Raw genomic sequence first — 20,447 nt, 5'->3', positions numbered from 1 at the left:
CTCACCTGCTACACACACACCAAGAAAATCCTTCCAGGTCATTTAGAAATACATGGCTGGTCATACTCATATTGATGGAAATCTCTGTGTGCTCTAGATCAGGGGTTGGCAAACCACACCCTGTAGTCCAAATCCAGCCCACTGACTATTTTTTGGTAAATAAAATGGGATGGAAACCCAGCCACACTCATTCTCCGGTCATGCCTATGGCTGCCTTTGTGCTTCTACTCAAGAGTGAACAGCTGTGACAGACACTATGGCCCACAAAGCCTAAAACATCTACTATCTGGCCCTTTTCTGAAAAAGTGTGCCAATCCGTGCTGTGGCCCAAGAGTAAGGGAAGTGGCATTTATGTCTTTCAGTCAATGGCATTTTGTCTAGTTTATGCAGCGTTAATAAATGATGCAGTGGGGAACTCAGCAGCTAGCTTATATTGCAGCATGGCTCGATGACTAAGAGCGAAGGTTGTGAAGTAGGACATGCTGGTTCAGAGAAGCTCAGCCTGTCTGCTCAGAGTTGTGTAATCTTGAACAGGTCTCGGAACCTCTCTGAGTCTCAGTTTCCCCTCCTATAATACATTATTACTAGGATGCCAGAACCTGGGGGTACTTGAGATAGTTCCCCTAGTTTCTCCGAAGACCAGGTATACAATCACTCCCAGCCAAGAGTTAATAGCATCCACTGCAGCCTGCTGCACAGGCACCTGCTGACAAGGGACAGGTTGATTGAAGATGGCTGTTATGACTACAGAAAATTGGCTGCAGGGTTTAGTGCTGATGTGGCATGAAGATCAAACACAAGTTCTTAAGGGCTCCCTGAAGGCAACCTTCCCTGGGACAGAAAAATGTAGGCCTGTTGAGGATGTAGCATCCAGCTGCTTCCATTTTGTTTTTGTTTTTGTTTTTTTAAATGTGTTTTTATTGATTTCAGAGAGAGGAGAGAGGGAGAGACATCAGTGATAAGAGATAATCATTGATCAGCTGCCTCTTGCAATGTCCCCCACTAAGGATCGAGCCCACAACGTGGGCATGTGCCCTGGCCAGAAGCAACCCTGGGTCAATGTTCAGCCACACCAGCCTGGCCAGCTCCTTCCATTTTTAATCAAAAAAGTCCCAGCATCTACAGAAAGCAGGTCATCTCCTCCCCCATAATTACCCTTTATCGTGCTTATTGGTATACAGACCAATAAAGTATCTTCTTACTATTTTATGAGCTTTCTGGAGACAAAAAAAAATTTTTTTTTAAATGTGTGATTCACCTAGCAAAGTATCTGGCCCATTGAAGCTGCTCAGTATGTGTCTATTAACATCAATGTCCTGCTCATTCAAAAAAAAAAAAGGAAAAACTGCTCATTCTTAAGACAAGAGAGCACGTGTGTAATAGAATAGAGAGACCACCAACAGAGACACAAGGGGTCTCCAGGTGATGATGGCAGAATCCCTGTGTCAACATGCTCCCCAAACAGCACCTGGCACCACAAGGTACCCTCAGCCTCAGTGTCTGAAAACAGGATGGAGACTGAGTTGTGCATCTGCCTTTCACCACCGTAGGAGCCACAACTATGAAGGGCAGAATCTCTCAGCTATGAAGTCACATGAAGAAGCTAAAGATGCTGCATGCCCCCCTAATAGTGACACCCAGGGAATCTACAGAAATGGTCCACAGGAATCAGTCCATGAACTGGACAGAGAGTGCTTTCTCCATGGTCCCCAACAGGTCTGACTGCCAGAGAGTGGAAGCATGAGAAGTGAAGACAGAGAAGTACACACCATGCCGTCACTGCAGGCCTGCCCTGGAGGGCGCCATTGGCTAATAACAGTCTGGGGGAAAGCCGTCTGAAATCCCTTCCACATTGCTTGGCCTCCTAACTTAGACAGTCAATTACACAGTCATAATTTAGTAAAATAATGCATGTAAATCACACTGCTAGCCCACGGCAGATGCTCAACCGAAATTAGTTCTTTTTCTCTCCTCTTAAGTCTTGAGAATCATAGCAGAGAAAATCACTAAGTATGAATTAACCGAAAGCTTTTCAACTAAAAGAGAAGTCCCTGTTTGGTCCAGCTCCACAGTTGTTCTATCTTCTTTTAGGTGTCCTGGTCGGTGAAATCCTCAATCATATAAAGTCAGCAACTCAGCCATGGAACCTCAGAAAGCTTATTATGTATTCTGCAGTAAGTATTTTTGTCTCCACTCAACCTCCATTGTTCAGGTGTGTGATCTCTTGAAGGTAGGAGCCTAATTTTTTAAAAAATATTTTTATTGACTTTTAGAGAAAGAGGAAGGGAAAGGGAGAGAGAAACATCCATGTGAGAGTGAAACATCCAGCTGCCTCCTGCACACACCCTAACTGGGGATCAAACCCACAATCCAGGCATGTGCCCTGACCAGGAGGCAAAGGGACAGCTATTCAGTGCACAGGACAATGCCCCAACCAATTGGAAAGTCAGTTGCACAAGTTTCCCTTAGTTTCTAACCTGGTTTCCAGTTCTAACTTGTGTGATTTCTGGGATGTCATACTTCTATAATATAACACCAGCCAGGGCAGGGCCTCCTCTTGATCATCATTTCCTTATTGCCCAGTAGGTGGTAAGCGCGTGTTCAAAGCTTTTAAAATTAAACACATAATTCTGGCCTTTGAGGAATTTGCAATCTAACACTGACAAGAAGAGTGTATACAGAAACACCCTACAGAGCAGTACAGAAATGCCATCAAGCCAGCGCTTTGGTGCCTCAGAGAAGACAAACACTCACTTTTCCAAACCATAGGAGAGGAGAAGCTGAGTGCAGGACATGGTGATGAACTGCAATGTGGGTGGAAGGCAATGATGTGGAAGGTAAAGGCAATGTTTCAAGCCTCGATGACTGGGAGGAAGATGGAACCATTAACAGAAGTAGTTTTGGGCCAGGTGAATGTACCAATTAGACAACTGGGTTTGAAATGCCAGGGGGCATCCAAGTTGAAAACTCCAAATGGCAAATGGACAGGTAGAAGAGGAAAGGGAAAGAGGAGTTGCAATATGAAGTTAGAGATGCATTTGGGTTCAGAAAGAAAAGGGAGCAATCTGGGAGAAGACTCACTCCATGGAGCAGGAGAGACAGGGGAAGAAACACAGGTGGATGGGGAGTTTGCAGGGACCATGCCCTGAATGCCCGACCATGGAGTCTGGGAGGAGCAGGGAAACTGGACATAGTATGCTGACTCGGTCTTCCACCCACTGTCTCCATGACAGAGGATCTTGCAGATGTGGTGTGGCTCAAGAAAGCTACACTTTCATTCTGCACACAGATGGAAGAGGTGATTGAAGATACAGGGGACTCTGCTTATCATTAGGGGTTCTAAATGACATCCACCAGAGAAAAAGCTCATGTAGTGTAGTGCTTCCTGGAGAGAGGCAGGCCTGGAAAGTCAGTTGCACAAATTTCCCTAGTTTCTAATCTGGTTTCTAGTCCTAACTTGTGTGACTTCTGAGACATCACATATCTATAAACCATTATTTTCTCTAGTACAAGTTCTAACTCCTTTTGAATATATTACATTGCAATATAACTTAGACAAACAAATGTTATACCCATTTGGCAGATATGGAAGCTGAGGATTTCCTAGAATTAGATAGCTAATCAGTAACAAAACCAGTCCCCTATGCTTCTCAGCCACTCTGGGATGAATGTTGAACAATTTTTTCTCTCTCTTTTTAAAAAACATATTTTATTGATTTTAGAAAGTAAGGGACAAGGAGAGATAGAAATATCAATGATGTGCCAAGACCGGTTTGGCTCAATGGATAGAGCGTTGGCTTGGGGACTGAAGGGTCCCGGGTTCGATTCCGGTCAAGGTTGGTACCTTGGTTGCGGGCATATCCCCAGTAGGGGGTGTGCAAGAGGCAGCTGATCGATGACTCTCTCTCATCGATGTTTCTAACTCTCTATCTCTCTCCCTTCCTCTCTGTACAAAATCAATAAAATATATTTTAAAAAAAAAGAAATATCAATGATGAGAAAGAATCACTGATTAGCTGCCTCCTGCACTGCTCCTACTGGGGGTGGAGCTTGTAACCCAGGCATGTGCCCTTGGCCAGAATTGAACCTGGGACCCTTCAGTTTGCAGGCCAACGCTTTATCCATTAAGCCAAACCAGCGAGGACAAAACAATTTTTTTTAAAATATCTTTTTATTGACTTCAGAGATGGAGGGAGAGAAAAAGAGAGAGAGAAACATCAATGATGAGAGAGAATCATTGATCAGCTGCCTCTGACACACCCCACACTGGGAAATGAGCCCACAATCCAGGCATGTGCCCTCACTGGACCTCCTGGTTCATAGGTTGATGCTCAACCACTGAGCCACACTGGCTGGGCTGAACAATTATTTTTAAGCTATACACTCTATTTCCTTATTTTTTATTCTCCTTAAACATTTATGACCTCATATATTCCTCTCCAATTTTAAAACCCCAGATTATCCTATTTACAAAAAGAATCTAGCATTGATATGTTCCAAAATATTTTAAAATTTTAATAAAAATGACACAAGCTAAAAGAGATATGCCTCTGGGAAACGGTATGGGAGAAAAATCAGAAGATTTAGCTTAAATGTACTTTCTTCCTTTGTGTGATTATATGACAGTAAGTAAGCTACTTAATTTTTCTTGGGTCTGTTTCTTCATCTTTTAATTGGAAGTAATGATGTATATGCAAATCTGACTGCCTAGCACACAGCACATGCTCAACCAAAATTAGTTCTTCTCCTCTCTATTTCTATAGTCATTAAGGGTATAAGAGATTTAATTGAATCACAAACCATCATGGTGCTTTACAAATGCTTAATATATACCTATTGAATGTAAATCTGAAACCAAGGTAAAGATTAAAAAATGATTTATTTCAAATCTCTGCAGCATGACACTACTATAAGTGGCCTACAGATGGCGCTAGATGTTTTCAACGGAATCCTTCCTCCCTATGCTTCCTGCCACATAATGGAATTGTACCTTGAGAAGGGGTAAGTATCTAAGAGGTGCTTTTCAAAATTAGTATCATTGGACCTGAAGTGTTTTTTTTATTATTATTATTGCTATTGTTAGATTAGCTGTATTCTTAAAATATTTAATTTTTAGATTGGTACATAAACTTAAAAATCATACTATATTATATAATTCACTAAATTAAAAATAATGTTTGCCATTCACATTTTATGAAACAATTATATCCAAACTTCTGTATGCATCTTAACTTGTCTTCCCCACTAGAGTCAAAAGAATCCCCTAAAACTGTTTACTAGCAATATTAACTAATAAGAGTAAATTTGGCTGCTATAGAAATGAACCTCGAATTTTCAGAGGCTTACTTAATCAATGGAGATTTATTTCTCACTCATTCATCTGACAGTTCAATGTAGATGTTCCTAGTCAGTAGGAGCCACACGTGGTTATTCAGAGACTCAGAGTTCCATCTTGGACCTACAGTTTTTAAGAGTGCTGGGCTCATCTGCAGGCAGTTTGCAGAAAGGATCAAGAGGGTGGAGAAAGCAACCTGCTTATGAACCACCTCAGCCCAGAAGAGGAACCTAACACTTCTACTTACATTCTACTGGCTAAAATTAGTCACTTGGTCCCACTGAGGTATAAGGGGTTCGGGGAAATGTAGTCACTCCTTAGCTTTAACTACGTTCTATGGAAAGAGAATCACAAACCTTGAAGGACTTTGGGTCATCTTTGCCATAACATCTTTGTTTAAAACTACTTAAAAATACGTTTTTATTGATTTTAAAAGAAAGGGAGAGGGAGACAGAGAGAGAGGGAGAGAAATATTGATTGGCTGCCTCCTGTATGTATACTGATGGGGACTGGACCCAATAACTGGGCATGTGCCCTAAGTAGAAATCAAACCAGTGAACTTCCAGTGCACAGGACAAAGCTCAAGCAACTGAGTCAAACTGAACAGGATTATAAGTAATTACATATTTTTATATGGTTTTTTAAAGTAATGTTTAAAGGCTTGTTTATACAACATCCAAATGTACAATTGTGAGGTTATTATACTCCGCTTCCAAAGAAAAAAAGAAATCATTAAATCCTATTTGAATTTCTCTCTGGCCTCTTTGACAAATGACTTTCATAAGCATTTCATACTAACTCTACTGAGATTGGTTAGGACAATGCACCTTCCCCAAAAAGTACACTGTTTGTTTTTTTAAATCAGATATGGGGAGATCCCTCTTTAATATGAGAGAATGTAAGGATTTGAATATATATCCCCATTTTCTCTTTCTGAGGTATAATTTTGATAAAGTCTTTGCTGTATTCAAACACATATGTTCCATGTTTATGACCTGGTTAAGGAGAGGGAAGATGGATTTATTCAAAAGAAAGACTGAAAAATACTGAGGAATGAAAAGAGAGAAAAGGAAGGAGCAAATGAGAAGCATAAAGGAAAAACAATAGGAGAAAGGAACCCCAACATCCCACCCCAATTCTTACTCAAAGGCTCATCAAATCACCCCCAACTGCTCCAACCACTGCTTTTCCATTTCTTCTCTGATTAAGTATTCTGTTCTCCACCTCCTATGCCCCTGATCATCTAACCAACTAACCCCCTCCCCCCAATTCCCACTCTCTTGATCTGGTCCACTTGCACTATCTCCCCATTCTCACCCCTAAATTGGTTAAGATCTACTTATTCCCATATATTTTTCTACTAATCCCTCAGCTGGTGGGTTACAAGCTAAGTAGAAAGAAATTCAATGGCAAGTTCAACAATACAAAAATACAATAACAGAGCTCTCTCCTCTACCTTACTCCACCAGGGACTACTTCGTGGAGATGTACTACCGGAATGAGACTAACCATGAGCCATATCCCCTCACGCTGCCAGGATGCACCCCCAGCTGCCCACTGATGAAGTTTGCTGAGCTGGTTGCACCTGTGATCCCCCAAGACTGGGCCACGGAGTGTAAACTCACAAGCAAGCATGAAGGTACTAAGGACATTGGGGATGCACGCAAAGCCCTGCAGAAAGGGCAGGACGCCCTTCCTTAGGGTAGATGGTGCTTTGAGAGTATAACATAGCCATTGCCCCCAGACTTAAAAGAAATAGGTTTTGGGTGATAATCATATGTTTCAGGGACCCCAATTTCAGACAAATCCTACCTCTCTACCTGCCCCTGCCCCCACTTGCCATAAACCTTAATGTGGTTTATTTCAGTGTTAATATAAAAGGGCATCAATGCCAACATATAACCAGAGATAAGACTTTGGTCAAAATTCCTGGAGCTCCCATGAGCAACAGGATTGACCACATAGGACCTTTTGTTGTTTAAATATTCCAAGATTTTATTTAAGCAGAATTAAATGAGGCTATTCTTTAAGTGTCTGAAGTGGAAAAGATTTCAAACAAATCTCGGTGACAGCAAAGACGGGAAGACTTTAATCCTAAGGCTAATGGGCAGAGAACCAACTTACCCATTATTTCCTGTGAGAAGCAAAGAAAGGAGCTACAGTACAGAGATGTTGAGAAGTAACCTACACCAGGAAACTGATCCTATCTTTCAATGTTCTGTAAAAACATATTGGGTGGCAGAGCTGAAAAATAAATACCTCTTTGTACACTTTGGCACGGGAAAATTCGTGTTACTTTTTTTTTTTTTTAATATATTTTATTGATTTTACAGAGAGGAATTGAGAAGGACAGAGAGTTAGAAACGTCGATGAGAGAGAAACATCTACCAGCTGCCTCTTGCACACCCCCCACTGGGGATGTGCCTGCAACCAAAGTACATGCCCTTGACCGGAATCGAACCCGGGACCTTTCAGTCCGCAGGCCGACGCTCTATCCACTGAGCCAAACCGGTCCCGGCAAAAATTCGTGTTACTTTTGATGAAACCAAGAGCAATCTTGCCAGCAAACTTTGCTGTACATATGCATATGTATAGACATAATAGCAAATAATTAATTTGCTGAGAACAAGATACTTAGGCCCAACACATCAAGATGAGAGCCCTGCAGAGTGTGCTCTCAAAGCTGTATGGTAAGACACGTTGCATGTGAAATTAATATAAAAGAGGAAGTATGATTACATAGTTTCAACCTGGAACAAAATTAGAAATGTCAGAATGTCCTGAATGCCTCCAAGATCTAAGCTTATTGGAATATTAAAAGTGTGCCTGTGATACCTGTTCTGACAACAACAGCGACGGGTAAGGCTTTAGGTCCTGGTTTCTGCAAAAAACCTAATCACCTACAGGTCCTGCTGAAACTACTCACTATATAAGAAGAAATCATGTTCAAATGATGACTCTTTAGAGTCCTGTAGATTTGTCATGTTATAGATGCAATACATCTAGAGAACAACGTGCTATGCCACCCTTAGGGCTAAAGATGAAATGGTTCTAGAGATGGTTTCTACTGGGCACCAGAGTCTACAGCTAGGCCATTCCCCCTCCCAGTTGGCCATGGGATTGCTGACACGAGATACTGATTGACATACTTTTCTGCATGATTTCTTTCCCAAGTAAATATGTAGCTTTGGGGACATCATCTAATTATTCTTTCCCCTCCGTGCATGTAACTTTCCTCCAGAAGTGAGCCAAGTGTAAAACAGTGAATAAAGTCATTGTTAGGAAGTTCAATACCATTACATTTTTATAATGGATGATGAAAAGTGTGTGTGTTTAATTATAATAAAATTCCAGAAGGACAGATTTTAGGGACTTTTTTTTGTTTTGTGGCTTTATTTTAATGTAACAGGAGGAAAAATATATAAAGTAAAATTATTTGACTGGCTTACATTAATATTATACATTGAAAATGTATTTAGTTTGGACTTCACTGCTTTGGATAAAGGCTAAGCTGATGGATGTCGCTGCTCCAACTATTCAGGATAAAACTTGCTAAGAAAACATCCTTGGGCAAGTTATGATATAGTATGAATTAAAGAGATACATATTACACAGAATAACTAGGGTTCATGTCTTATGTCTACAAGGGTTGCTATGGGAACAAGAGCTACCTGGATTTGGAGGGAGGGAGGTAGTAAGGACTGTCAGGGAGGCTTCTTGCAGGAAGTGACAACTGACCCATCTGAAATCAGTTTGGATGGGGGTTTCTAAAAATGTGGTACGAGGTACTTGAAAGGCATATCAAATATCCTATTGGCTTGAAGCTGGAATGGATAGGGGAGTTACTTCTCAGAAGATTTCTAAGGGGCCAATTCTAAAGAAATAAAATGTCATCTCCACAATAGCCAAGATTCTATTTTGTTCTCTGCTATATCTGTCCTGGACCCCTAGAAATGCCTATACCTGGCATGGATTGGTGCTCAATGAACATTTGCTCAATGAGTGTATACATTAGTTATCTTTCCTCCCTGAACCTACTCTTAGAATCCATCTTGATTGGCAGTAATACCAAATAACTTGGGAGTGTTTTTTGACCCCACCCTCTCCATCCTCCACAGCTAATCCGTCATTCTCTTATCAAATCTACCTGTAGTATGTTTGTAAATATTTTCCTCAAAACACCACTATCAACAATTCAAGATCCACATAGGATGAAATATAATTAAGCAGCAAAATATGTTAAGAAGAAGAAAACTCAGGTACTGGTGAGTTCAAGCAGATCAAGAGAGGAGCATGAGCATTGCTCCCCAACTATGATTCAATGACTTCCTTTTGGTGGTTTGAAATGGGTCATGGTGTCACAGCTGGAGTATTTTCACCACAGAAATAAGCATATGCCACAAATCAGTGTGTTATTGTTCTTTTTGTTTGTTTGTTTTATGAGATCCAGTTACCAGCACACAACTGGTTTTAGCTCAAAGAAAGCTTATTAAGAGTCTATAACATGAGGTGGTCTCCAACAAAGTGAATTTAATATTTGAACTTCTGTAAGTAAAAAGGATTGCATTTGTTGTATATGGTCTCAAACGATGATGGTAAAGGCAGCAGGGAAGCATTTCCGGAAGACAGATTGTTAGGAAATTTCTGGGACTGGGAGTGTCCATTGGGCTGGTGGTCACTTGCTTTGACAAGACACAAGAGAGCAAGGTGAAGCACTGAAGAGTGTAGGGGTTGAATGGCTCCTTAATAGGGCAACCAGATTTAGCAAATAAAAGTACAAGATGCCAAGATAAATATAATATTTCTAGCTGATGAATTTTTATAATATATATCTTAAAAGGCCAAATTAAGGACATTTAGGCTGTTCTGAGAAGTCCAATACAGTAAGCAGGACAATGTCATTAAATAAGGACATATTCTAGATATACAGAATGCCTGGCAACCCTATGCCTGAGGGGATTTCTACCCATGAAATCCTCCTCATACTTGTAGGCAGTGTTTTCAGCTAGTAGATCCAATTAATTTAATTCTCACATCAATTAAATTAACCAGAGTCTTTGCTAGAAATTTCATGATAAGTCTAAGTCCCATAATGTGTTACTTAAAAATATATATATATATTTTAGAAGATACTTTTTTAATTCCCAAACTTTACTAACACAATCAGATCTTCTTCACTAGCACTCTCCTAACCCTTACCTTAATCTCCACTCCAGTTACTTCATAGGAAGGAGAAGCACTGGTAGGCAGTTCCCGTGTCCCCTAATAATCCTTGCAAAGTTGAGATTCTATAGCACAAATACACATGCCCAAGAGTCAACCATGAGCCTTGAAGGCAGGATTTATACTTTTTTCCTCCTTGAATCTCCAGGCAATCTACATGCCTAGAACCTGGTACCTTCAACCAATATTTGCTAATTGAATAAATGTTCAGCTGTCCATACCTAGCCTGGCTTCCTCATGGCCGGATCCAGATGTCAGAAGCCTGTACTCAGTTGTTTAATAAATAGAGGAAAGCTATGAATGAGCCTCAAATGTGACTGCCCGATAAAGACGTAGTCATGGACTATATATATACATATGCATATATCAACATGTCTGTGTTATTTGACCTCTTAATTCTCTTATTCCCCCATTGCTGTTTAAAGGCTTGTTCAATGATACCCATCCCAGCACCTCTCCTATCTCAGAAATTAGGCCATCTGATTGTAATATTCTTCCCTTTCTTGTTGCCATTATCATCAGTTTTCCCAAGGCATGTCTCATCATTCATAAAAAGACATTGGAAACTTGCTTTGGTATATACCAATTCACACCTCATTTCCACTTCTGCCCTCATCTAAGCAATTTGGACATTCCTAACAATGCCCCCACCTCATCTCCTGCCCACCATACCAATATCCAACCCTATGTCAGATCAATCACACAGTTTCTCCATTCTGATCTGCTGGGTGAAGCTTAAGTCTATTGTCACCATTTCAAACCATGAGTGTCGACATTTCTGTTCCAACTGCAGCTGGATCTTTCAACCCTGCTTGAGACTCTTTTCTCATTTTCTATAGAAAGGCATTGTGCTGTGTGTGTTTTTATGAAATTTCTAATTCTATCTTGGCTTCTTTAACTCTAAGAAGACCAAGATAATCTATTGAAAGCCCTTTTAACTTCTGTCACTACCTCAAAATATCTCAGTAGCTTGAACCTGCCTTTACTGCCGTCCCTCTAGAAACATGTTCCTCCTAGAGAAACCTAACTCCTTTCCCTGTTCATATGGTCCCCAATGCTTCCATTTCCTTGAACCTAAATGAGTCTCTTAGCTTCATTTGTTCCATAGTAGAAGGCTCCATCCCTTCCACAATGAAAATGACCAAATCTTCTCATCAGAGAATGCGTTACAGTGCCTGTTCTATCATTCTCTTCAATCTCAATTTTCTCAAGCTAATAATTTGCACTAACTCTATTTCCTCATGTCCCTCTCTGGAACTATTCTGTGAAATGATAAAACTTCCTTTATGTTTTTAGTCCTTACCCCAAGGATATGATTATTGATTTTTAGAGAAAAACATAGATGTGAGAAACATCAGTTGGTTGCCTCCCATACGCACCCCAATCCTTCATGTTTTTTGAAACGTCCCTTTTTGAAAGCCATCAGTGCCTAATTCAGTAGCCTCTTTTCCTTTTCCTGACAACTTCACATATCCCCATTATGCAGAGAAAAATACTGAACCGCAGAAAATCACATGCCACAAGTGGTAGGGTCTGGATTCAAGTCTAACATTTTCCAACACCATATTTCTATTATATCAAAGTTCCTTTCCATCCCACGCTGTCTTGTGTGCCATTTCCTTAGGGCAAATTCTAAAAAAAATGGGATTAGTGTGTCAAAGTACATGAATATTTAATAAGCAATAGATATTTATTGAACACCTATCATGTACACAGTAAGTCCCTATTTAGCAGGCATTAAGTTTGCTGAGGAAACAGCAGCCATATAAGAAAATTGTCTCTTGTGGCTTGTAGATCTGGGCAGGGAGGTGGGGAAGCAGGCAAGAGGAGAGGGAGACAGAATTAAACAAGCCCTAACTGAGCCACGTCAGCCAGGCAGTTCTGAGGTGTTTTAAAAAAAAAAAAATTAAGCCATGTCACTTCCATGTGTAATAATTGTTAATGATTTCCATTTGCCCCACGGCAAACCAGACCTTCTAAAACCTGAACCCCAACCTACATATCTGGTCTCACCTCACCATAACCTATACTCCAGTCTCATGCAACTGCTTATTATTTTCCCAAACATACTCTTGAGCTATTTGTTCTGTCTTCTGGCAAAATCTTATTTAGCACACAGGCCCATTTAGATCTTATCATTTTCTCAGAAGACTTTCCATCCAACTCTTTCTCTTCCAAATAGAATACCTTGTGTCAATTGCAAGACAGACATATTTTTTTACAATTCTATTTTACTATGAATCACACTACCTCATAATTATCTATCTTATTATTCCTCTAAATATTGAATCTCCTCAAGTGAAGGGATCACAGATCCCCAGAACCTAACACACAGCTGGTCTGGCATATAGTGTGTACTCTCTGCATGCCCAGGGAGGCATGAAGAAAGGAGAGATGAAAAACCTATTCCATTGAACTACCATGACAACATAGCCAAAAATCACTGAAAATCATTTCCACCCTGCTGGCGTGGCTCAGTGGTTGAGTGTCGACCTATGAATCAGGAGATCACAGTTCAATTCCTGGACAGGGCATATACCCAGGTTATGGGCTCAATCCCCAGTGGGGAGTGTGCAGGAGGCATCCAAACAATGATTCTTATCATTGATGTTTCTATCTCTTTCTCCCTTCCCATTCCTCCCTGAAATCAATAAAAATATATTTTAAAAAAATAAAATAATTTTCAAATACAGTCATGAACATGAGTTTTTAAGAATCATTAGTCTCTGCCTTCCTCATTTCCATTTAGTCCTTCCCTTCCTTCCTCAATTCCATTTAGTTCCCTCCAACTTACCATTAATTCCATCCTCAATACTAATGGCACCCAACTCCCAAGATCTAATTCTATTAATATTCACTTTCTCATGTTGCTAAGAGAATTCCTGACATCATGAGAAAAGCACTGGACTAACAGTCAGGAACCCAGGAGTTCTAGATCATTGGTTCATTCCACAAATATTTATTGAGCACTTGCTATGGGGCAGGTACTGTTATAAGTGCATTAGATATGCTCATGAACAAAAGAGACAAAATTGTCTGTCTTAGTGAAGCTTACATTCTATTGAGAGGGAAGAAGGATGGACAATAATTAATAAACATGATAAGAAAGTACTTTGGAAAGTGAAGATCATTAGCACCAAACTAGAAATGGATCTGGGGAGAGGACATACAGATTGCACCTTTAAATGAAAGCCCTCAATGCGAAGATGATATTTGAGAAAGAAGGTGATGCAGTGGCCTGATGCAGAGACAGGAGAAGAGAGCATCCAGACAATGATAACAATTCATCAAAGGCAGTAAGGGCGAGTGTGCCTGGCATGTTTGAGGATGGACAAGAAGGCCTGCGTGGACAAAAGAAAAGAAGTGGAAGGACAGGGACAGGGGAGGAAATCCAAGAGGTTAAAAAAAACCATATGATTAAGAGTCTCATCAACTGTTTTAATCAGAGTCTGGGCTTTCATTCCTATAGATGAGCATTCATTGCAAACTTTAAGTAGAGAAGTACGCTGATTTGACTTGAAGTCATTTGGGTTAAAAACAGACTAATTGTAGGGGAGAAAAGATAGAATCTAAGGAGCAAGACAGAAGGGCATTGTAGCAATCCTGGCCAAAAAAAATAAAAAATAAAAAATAAAAAATAAAAAAAATGATGGTGGCTCAAAGCAGGGTGATGGCAGAGAAGGGAAGAAATCATTGGATTCCAAATACAGGTTTTTTTTTTTGTTTTGTTTTGTTTTTATAGAAAGAACAGGATTTCCTGATTGATTGGGTATAGGATGTGAGAGAAAGAGTCAAGGAAGACTCCAAGTGTTTTGGAGTAAGATACTAGGAGAAGGAGGTTCCCATCAACTGAAGTGGGGAGGATGCGGGAGGAGCAGATTTGGCAGGGTGTGGAGGGAAAGGGTGAGCAGAGGTTGGGAGTGCCGTTTTGGAACGCCTACCTGATGTCCAAGGGCATATGTCAAGGACACTGTTGGCTATATGAGTCTTGAGTTTGGGGAATATTTAAATTTGGAAGTCATTAGTGAATAGCTGGCTTTTAAAATTATACAACTGCCCTAACCAGTTTGGCTCAATGGATAGAGCGTCAGCCTGTGGACTCAAGAATTCCAGGTTCGATTCCAGTCAAGGGCATGTACCTAGGTTTCGGGCAGCTGATAGATGTTTCTCTCTCATCAATGTTTCTAACTCTCCCTTTCCTCTCTGTAAAAAAACAATAAAATATATATTTTTAAAAAATTATACGACTGATAAGATCCTATGCATTCCAATCCAAATTCAAATATCTGCTTTAACTTAGTCAAATTATCTAATCTCTCCACTTCTCATTTTTATCACCTCTACAATTATAAAGTTAGGCTAAATAAATGATTTTCAACTGGGTTCTGTGGAACACTCACTAACTAGGGTTCTGTAGACAGAGCTTCCAGGATCAGAGATGTTTGCTCTCCCATTGCCTTTGCCAACAAGAAATCCATATTTTTACAATGAAAATCAGACATACATTTATATATTTATGATATACATACTATAGTTTACTAGGATGTATGTGTGGGTGGGGTTAGGATAACTTTCCAGATGAAATAATGAATAGCATCTAATTTAAAAGGATCCCCTATATCTGTATCATGCCCGGTCAGCTGTCAAAGGGATCTGTATAAATAAAGATTTAGATTAACAGTATCCTAAAATATGCTTGCTGCAAATAGATCTGGAATTCTCAAGTGGTGAGGTAGATATGCTCAAGGTTTCCTCTCTAAAAGATATTTACCAAAAATCAAATTCAAAGATTGAAAGATGATATTCCATTTCATTTAGATCCAATTAATGATTGCAGTTGATTATTCAGAAATTCCTTTGACCCTGAGACCAGGAACAATTAAATAATTTTAATTGTAGAAAAATACATGAAGTTAGTCCTGGAAGGGGACTTTAGAAATACTTCAGTCAATTGCCCTCCCTTTACAGTGGAGGAGTTGAGGCACAAAATTCAAAAATCATACTGGAACTGGGACCTCAGTCATTTCCTGAGTCCTAGTCTATTGCTCTTTACACCACACTATGCTGATTTCAAGGCTGCTTCAGAAATGCCACTGACATTTACAATTAAGGCAGAGCCCTGGCTGGTGTGGCTCAGTTGGCTGGGTGTCATCCTATGCACCCATAGGTTACAAGTTGGATTCCCAATCAGGGCACATGGTTTGGAGGCGTGATCCCCAGTAGGCACATGTAGGAGGCAAGCAATCGATGTTTCTCTCTCTCTCCCTCTCTCCCTTCCTCTCTCTGAAATCAATAAAAACATGAATTTTTTAAAAGGCAGAAATCAACACTGATTGATTAGTAATCTTCATATATTTCTAACCCATTAATGTTCTTCCTATTTTTCCACAGTCCTAAGGCTCATCCTTGCCATTGCCTTTTGCCTGGTGTCTAGTATCCTAGTGGTGCTTGTATTTACCCTCATCCGCCATGGACCCTGCTGGCCGAGAGGCTCCTATCGGGACATCTGAACTGACAGCTGAAGAAGGGCAGACATGCCAACCTTCTGTGAAGCACCATCTCTCAGTGACACAAGATTCAAAGGACAGTTTCACCATGTGGGCGCAACTCTGCCCACACTCTTCCTTTTGAGTCTACCTAGAGCAGGAACTCACAGTGAGTGACCCAGGGACAGCTGCTGGACTGACTGATGAATGAACGCCCAGGTTGCTTGGTAAGGTCTCATCGCAGTGCAGGTGTCTCTCATCCGGCTAGGAAGAAGTTCTCTGCAGATGGCAGTTGTATTCTCTGGCACAGATGGCCAGACAGAAACAAGAAGTCAAACTCCAATCAACTTTTAGCCTGCAAAGATCAAAAAGTTACAAGGTGTAGCAAAGATATAGAATAAAGAAGCCTGGATACTTGGGGTAGGGAGGGATTAGATTAACAGTAGAATTATATAGGATGATTCTTAAAAAATAAGACCCAATCAGAAGGTTTAATAAATTTGGTTTTATTGTGTGTGTTTTTCAGCCACCAAGTAGGTTTAATACAAATGCACACACACATACTCTGGAAAAGAAACTCCTACCCAGTGTTTGATAGCCAACACATACATACACATATCTATACTGAAAATGCCTATATTTAATTATCAGAAACTGTAATATCAACTATTTTAGTTGTAGCTGAGGCCATTTTCCCCATAATAACTAGAAAATCTACATACCTGTTCCTCCTCCTCCTCCTCCTCCTCCTCCTCCTCCTCCTCCTCCTCCTTCTTCTTCTTCTTCTTCTTCTTCTTCTTCTTCCTTCAATTATCAGAGCTCTGTATTTTTAAAATTCTGATTTCTTTATTTCATTTTAAAATTAAGAGATTTCACTTTGATAAGGCCTATTCATAGCCATGTTGAAATGATAATGTATTTTCATTGCTGCAAGTAGATCTGAACTTCTCAAGTGGTGAGGTAGACAGAAAAGTAGACTGAAGATGATGACCGACTGCCTCAGCTCCACGCCAGCTTTAGGCCAAGTTGGAACAAATGTTTTAAAATCTAAAACCTTGGCTTCATAATCTAGAAATGAGAGTCCCAACTCTTCACAGAAGTCACATCTAGTTCTCATGGTCTATGAGCAATGTGTTTTTTCATTTTGTACTCTGGATTGGTCATTGTCCAAGCAAACACTTCCACGAATGGTACCACATTAGTGAGCCTGAAATTTATTCTTAACAATTATATTCTGCATTGAGCTTCAACTATCCAGTTGGTGGAAAACTTGATTTCCTTCATTGGTAGTGTTCTTCACCTCCTCAGGTTCAACTGAAAATCCCAGAGTGTACCTAATGGAAAGAGTCAGGTAAAGGTCCACTAGATTTCGGTCCACACTGGTCTTCAATCAGATCACTTCCATTCCCACGTGGTGCTCTGAAGGTAGGCAGAGGGCATCGGTGCCATGACTCCCAAGGTCACACACTTGGAGCTCATCAGCCTGGCATTGTCCAGTCCCCTACTGGAGTATTCCCTGCAGACAGTACTGGGATTCTCCACCCACTGCCCCCAGAACCCTACCCCATCTTTTAGTCTTAGTCTCAGAAACCCCCCTCTCCCTTGGATTCCAAAGCTTCCACCTGTTAAACTCCAAGCACTTACCTCTTGTCCTCAATTTCTGCTTAATTCTCACTTAATGATCCCTGTGAATGACCCATGTCCTGTGTGGTTCAGGATTCGGGCTCTGGTGACATAGACAAGAAACAATAATTTGGAAATCGGAGGTGGGGGGTGGGGCAGGAAGAACCCAACCCAAGAGGAAGGACTGCACTAGTGTTCAGGCCTTGCCATCCTTTTATTCAGTTTGGGATACACTTATAGCCATTAGGCAGGCAGTTCCAGTGACAGACAATCTTATCAGTAAGGACTTACATGACTATCTGGTTGGGAAATTGCTTCAGCTACCATTATCTCTACTACACAGTTAGTGCAGAGCTCTGACCTTTGCCAGGGCTCAAGGTTCACTAGCATTCAGGGCTCCTTGTCCACACCTCTCTGCTAGTGAAGACAATGGGAAGCTTCCAACAGCCCCTCAAGTGCAAGAATTTCATGCACCGGGCCTCTAGTACAAATTATAATCTACAAATGAAGAACCTTGTAGGTTAATTGGAATGGCCAGTGTTTTTTTCCCCTCTTAGCTCTCTATATCTGTTTCCCCAAGAACACCTTCTTGAATGACTGCTTTAAAATTCTCTAATGCTAACTGCAATATCTTAGTCACCTCAGGACTGGTCTTAATTGTCTTTTCTCCTAAATATGGGCTATGTTTTTCTGTTTCTATGTATATAGGATAATTTTGGATTGTTTTAGACATTGTGACTGAGATATTTTAAGACTGGATTTTATTGTGTTTCTCTAGAAATTTGGGTGTGGTTTTTCTTTTTGTTTGTTTTAAGCAGTCAGCTAAGTTGGCTGAACTCAAACTGCAAGCTGTCTCCCCTCCAGAGGGCAGCAGCTCAAATCTCAGTTCAGTTCTTTTAATCTAAATGAGACTGCTTGAAGTCTTCCCTGTGTATGGTTAGTTCAAATTGTGGGGGTCAGCCACAGAGTTTGTATATAGTTTTCCCTCTTTGGTTTTCAATTTTGGGGGATTTTCTTCTCACTTTTAGAGGCTGTATATGCCTTCAAACTCTGTCCTTAGTACTTCAAACTAGTAAAACTATGGGTCCCCCCTTTCCCCCCCCCCCCCCCCACACACACATACACGTCAACTATTCCACCCCCATTCTCTGCTGCTTCATGGCACAACCTTGAACAAGACTGCAGGCGAAGAGCCAGAAAAAATAAAAAGCACCCTTTTATCCAATTGTTGATTCCCCTCTAGTACCGGCCTGCTTTTGATCCCTTCCAACTATCTTCAATTAGATGTATTTTGCCCAGAGTTTATAGTTGTCATCTGTGGAAGTTAGTCTTATAGGAGGCACATAACCATTACTGGAAGTAGGTGTTCTCACTTGAATGGGAAGGGCTGATTTGAGGTTCTGTAAGGGTTGGTTATAGCATCAGGTGCCCAGTGGTGTTTGTGGGCAGGAAGTGGTATGTCAGCAAGGGATATACAAAAAACTGAAGGGACTTTACCCTTGGCTGGAGTGAGTGTTTGAGCGACCTTAATTTTTTAAAACTTTTTCCTTCATGTCTGTGCTGTAAGTCCTGCATTACCTCAACATCTGCTCTGTTTCTCCAGGGTACAGAGGCCATGCCAGCCCTGCCTCCTTCCTCCTCCCCTTCTTTTTCAAATACTTGTGAGGTTGTAGGAAGACTCAACCACTAGTTTGTAGTTATAGGCTGACACCTACTGTCCATAAATGGTCTTTGCATGCTTGCTTTCATAGTTGAAAAACATGATTCAAAATACAAATTATATTTTAGTATTTCCTATGAATGAAAGAAATAGCAAATCTGGATTCTTTTATCCATAATCCAAAGATCTGCCTCCTTTGTTCTAAACCTCATATCTAGCTAAAATGCACTATCGCTATTTCTTTAACATTGGGCCAGAACTTGAGCTTTCCTTGACCTGCAGAAAAATGTTGCTGAGGAAGTAGGTTATATCAGCCAAACACTGGTGTTGCTTATTACCTATATACAGTTTGAGGTTCATTAAGGTCTCCAGCTGTTGCTTGGGGGAAAAACACAACTTTTCCTCCTCCAAATTTAAAATCTGTGGTCACAAATGCAGAAGAGAAGATAGAAAAAAGGTAGATCAAGACTCTGCAATTTCATTTCTCTTTTCCTGGAAACAGTTTTGCCCCCACATCTTTCCCAGGTTCCAACATTCAGATCTCAACTTAAATGCCACTTCCCTCCACCCTACCCTATTTTTATTTCTTTATAGCACTTAGCCGTAACTGAAACTATTTGATTCATTTATTTTTCAAGGTTGTCTATTGTTCTCCTCCACCACACCCCACCTCATCTCCTGCGAAAGGTAAGGGCCATTTCCTTGTTCACTGCTACATTCTCTATACTTAGTACAGGACTTGATACATAATGAGTTTAAAAATTTAATACATACAATTATTTTGTGGCATCCATCACCTGCCAGCCTAGAGATTCTATTTGGTTTGGTCTGCATCATGAATGCTCACCTCAAGCATCCCTGAACTTCTGAGTTGGCAGCACTGAGCTAGGAAGAATTTTATGAGCTGTCTGTCCTGGGAGTCCTCAAGGGTATTTTTTGTTGTTGTAATTGCTGAAGGAAAATCCTATATAATAAAAGGGTAATATGCAAATTGTCCCCTTGACAGGGAGTTCAGGAGTTCAACCAGGGGGTTGGGCTGGCCAACCAATCGCCCAGGGCCCCTCTCCAGAGCTGCCTGGCCTGATCACTCTGATTGGGGTGGGCTGGCTGGACCCCACTT

The 20,447-nt window shown here is 40.7% G+C and overlaps 1 protein-coding gene across 11 annotated transcripts in view; it reads left to right on the top strand.

The window, feature by feature from the left end:
- ACP3 (acid phosphatase 3) overlaps positions 1–16,543 on the top strand; it is a 38,232-nt gene extending 21,689 nt beyond the window's left edge. For 6 of the 11 annotated variants that reach the window (XM_036431483.2, XM_036431481.2, XM_045579291.1 and 3 more), the window contains 4 exons: positions 2,092–2,174; positions 4,898–5,001; positions 6,805–6,974; positions 15,950–16,543. In XM_036431483.2, coding sequence (XP_036287376.1) covers positions 2,092–2,174; positions 4,898–5,001; positions 6,805–6,974; positions 15,950–16,068 — 476 coding nt within the window. In that variant the 3' untranslated portion in view covers positions 16,069–16,543. Of the gene's footprint in view, positions 1–2,091; positions 2,175–4,897; positions 5,002–6,315; positions 6,430–6,804; positions 7,609–9,453; positions 9,504–11,080; positions 11,134–15,949 lie in introns of those variants that run through there. The other 5 variants (XM_036431476.2, XM_036431478.2, XM_045579293.1 and 2 more) reach the window with 5 other exon arrangements.
- Positions 16,544–20,447: the final 3,904 nt, after the last annotated feature.

The sequence above is a fragment of the Pipistrellus kuhlii genome, unplaced genomic scaffold (assembly GCF_014108245.1).
Source record: "Pipistrellus kuhlii isolate mPipKuh1 unplaced genomic scaffold, mPipKuh1.p scaffold_m20_p_11, whole genome shotgun sequence".
Lineage (NCBI taxonomy): Eukaryota > Metazoa > Chordata > Mammalia > Chiroptera > Vespertilionidae > Pipistrellus > Pipistrellus kuhlii.
Note: the sequence above shows the minus strand (reverse complement) of the source record. Positions and strands in the feature narration are given on the sequence as shown.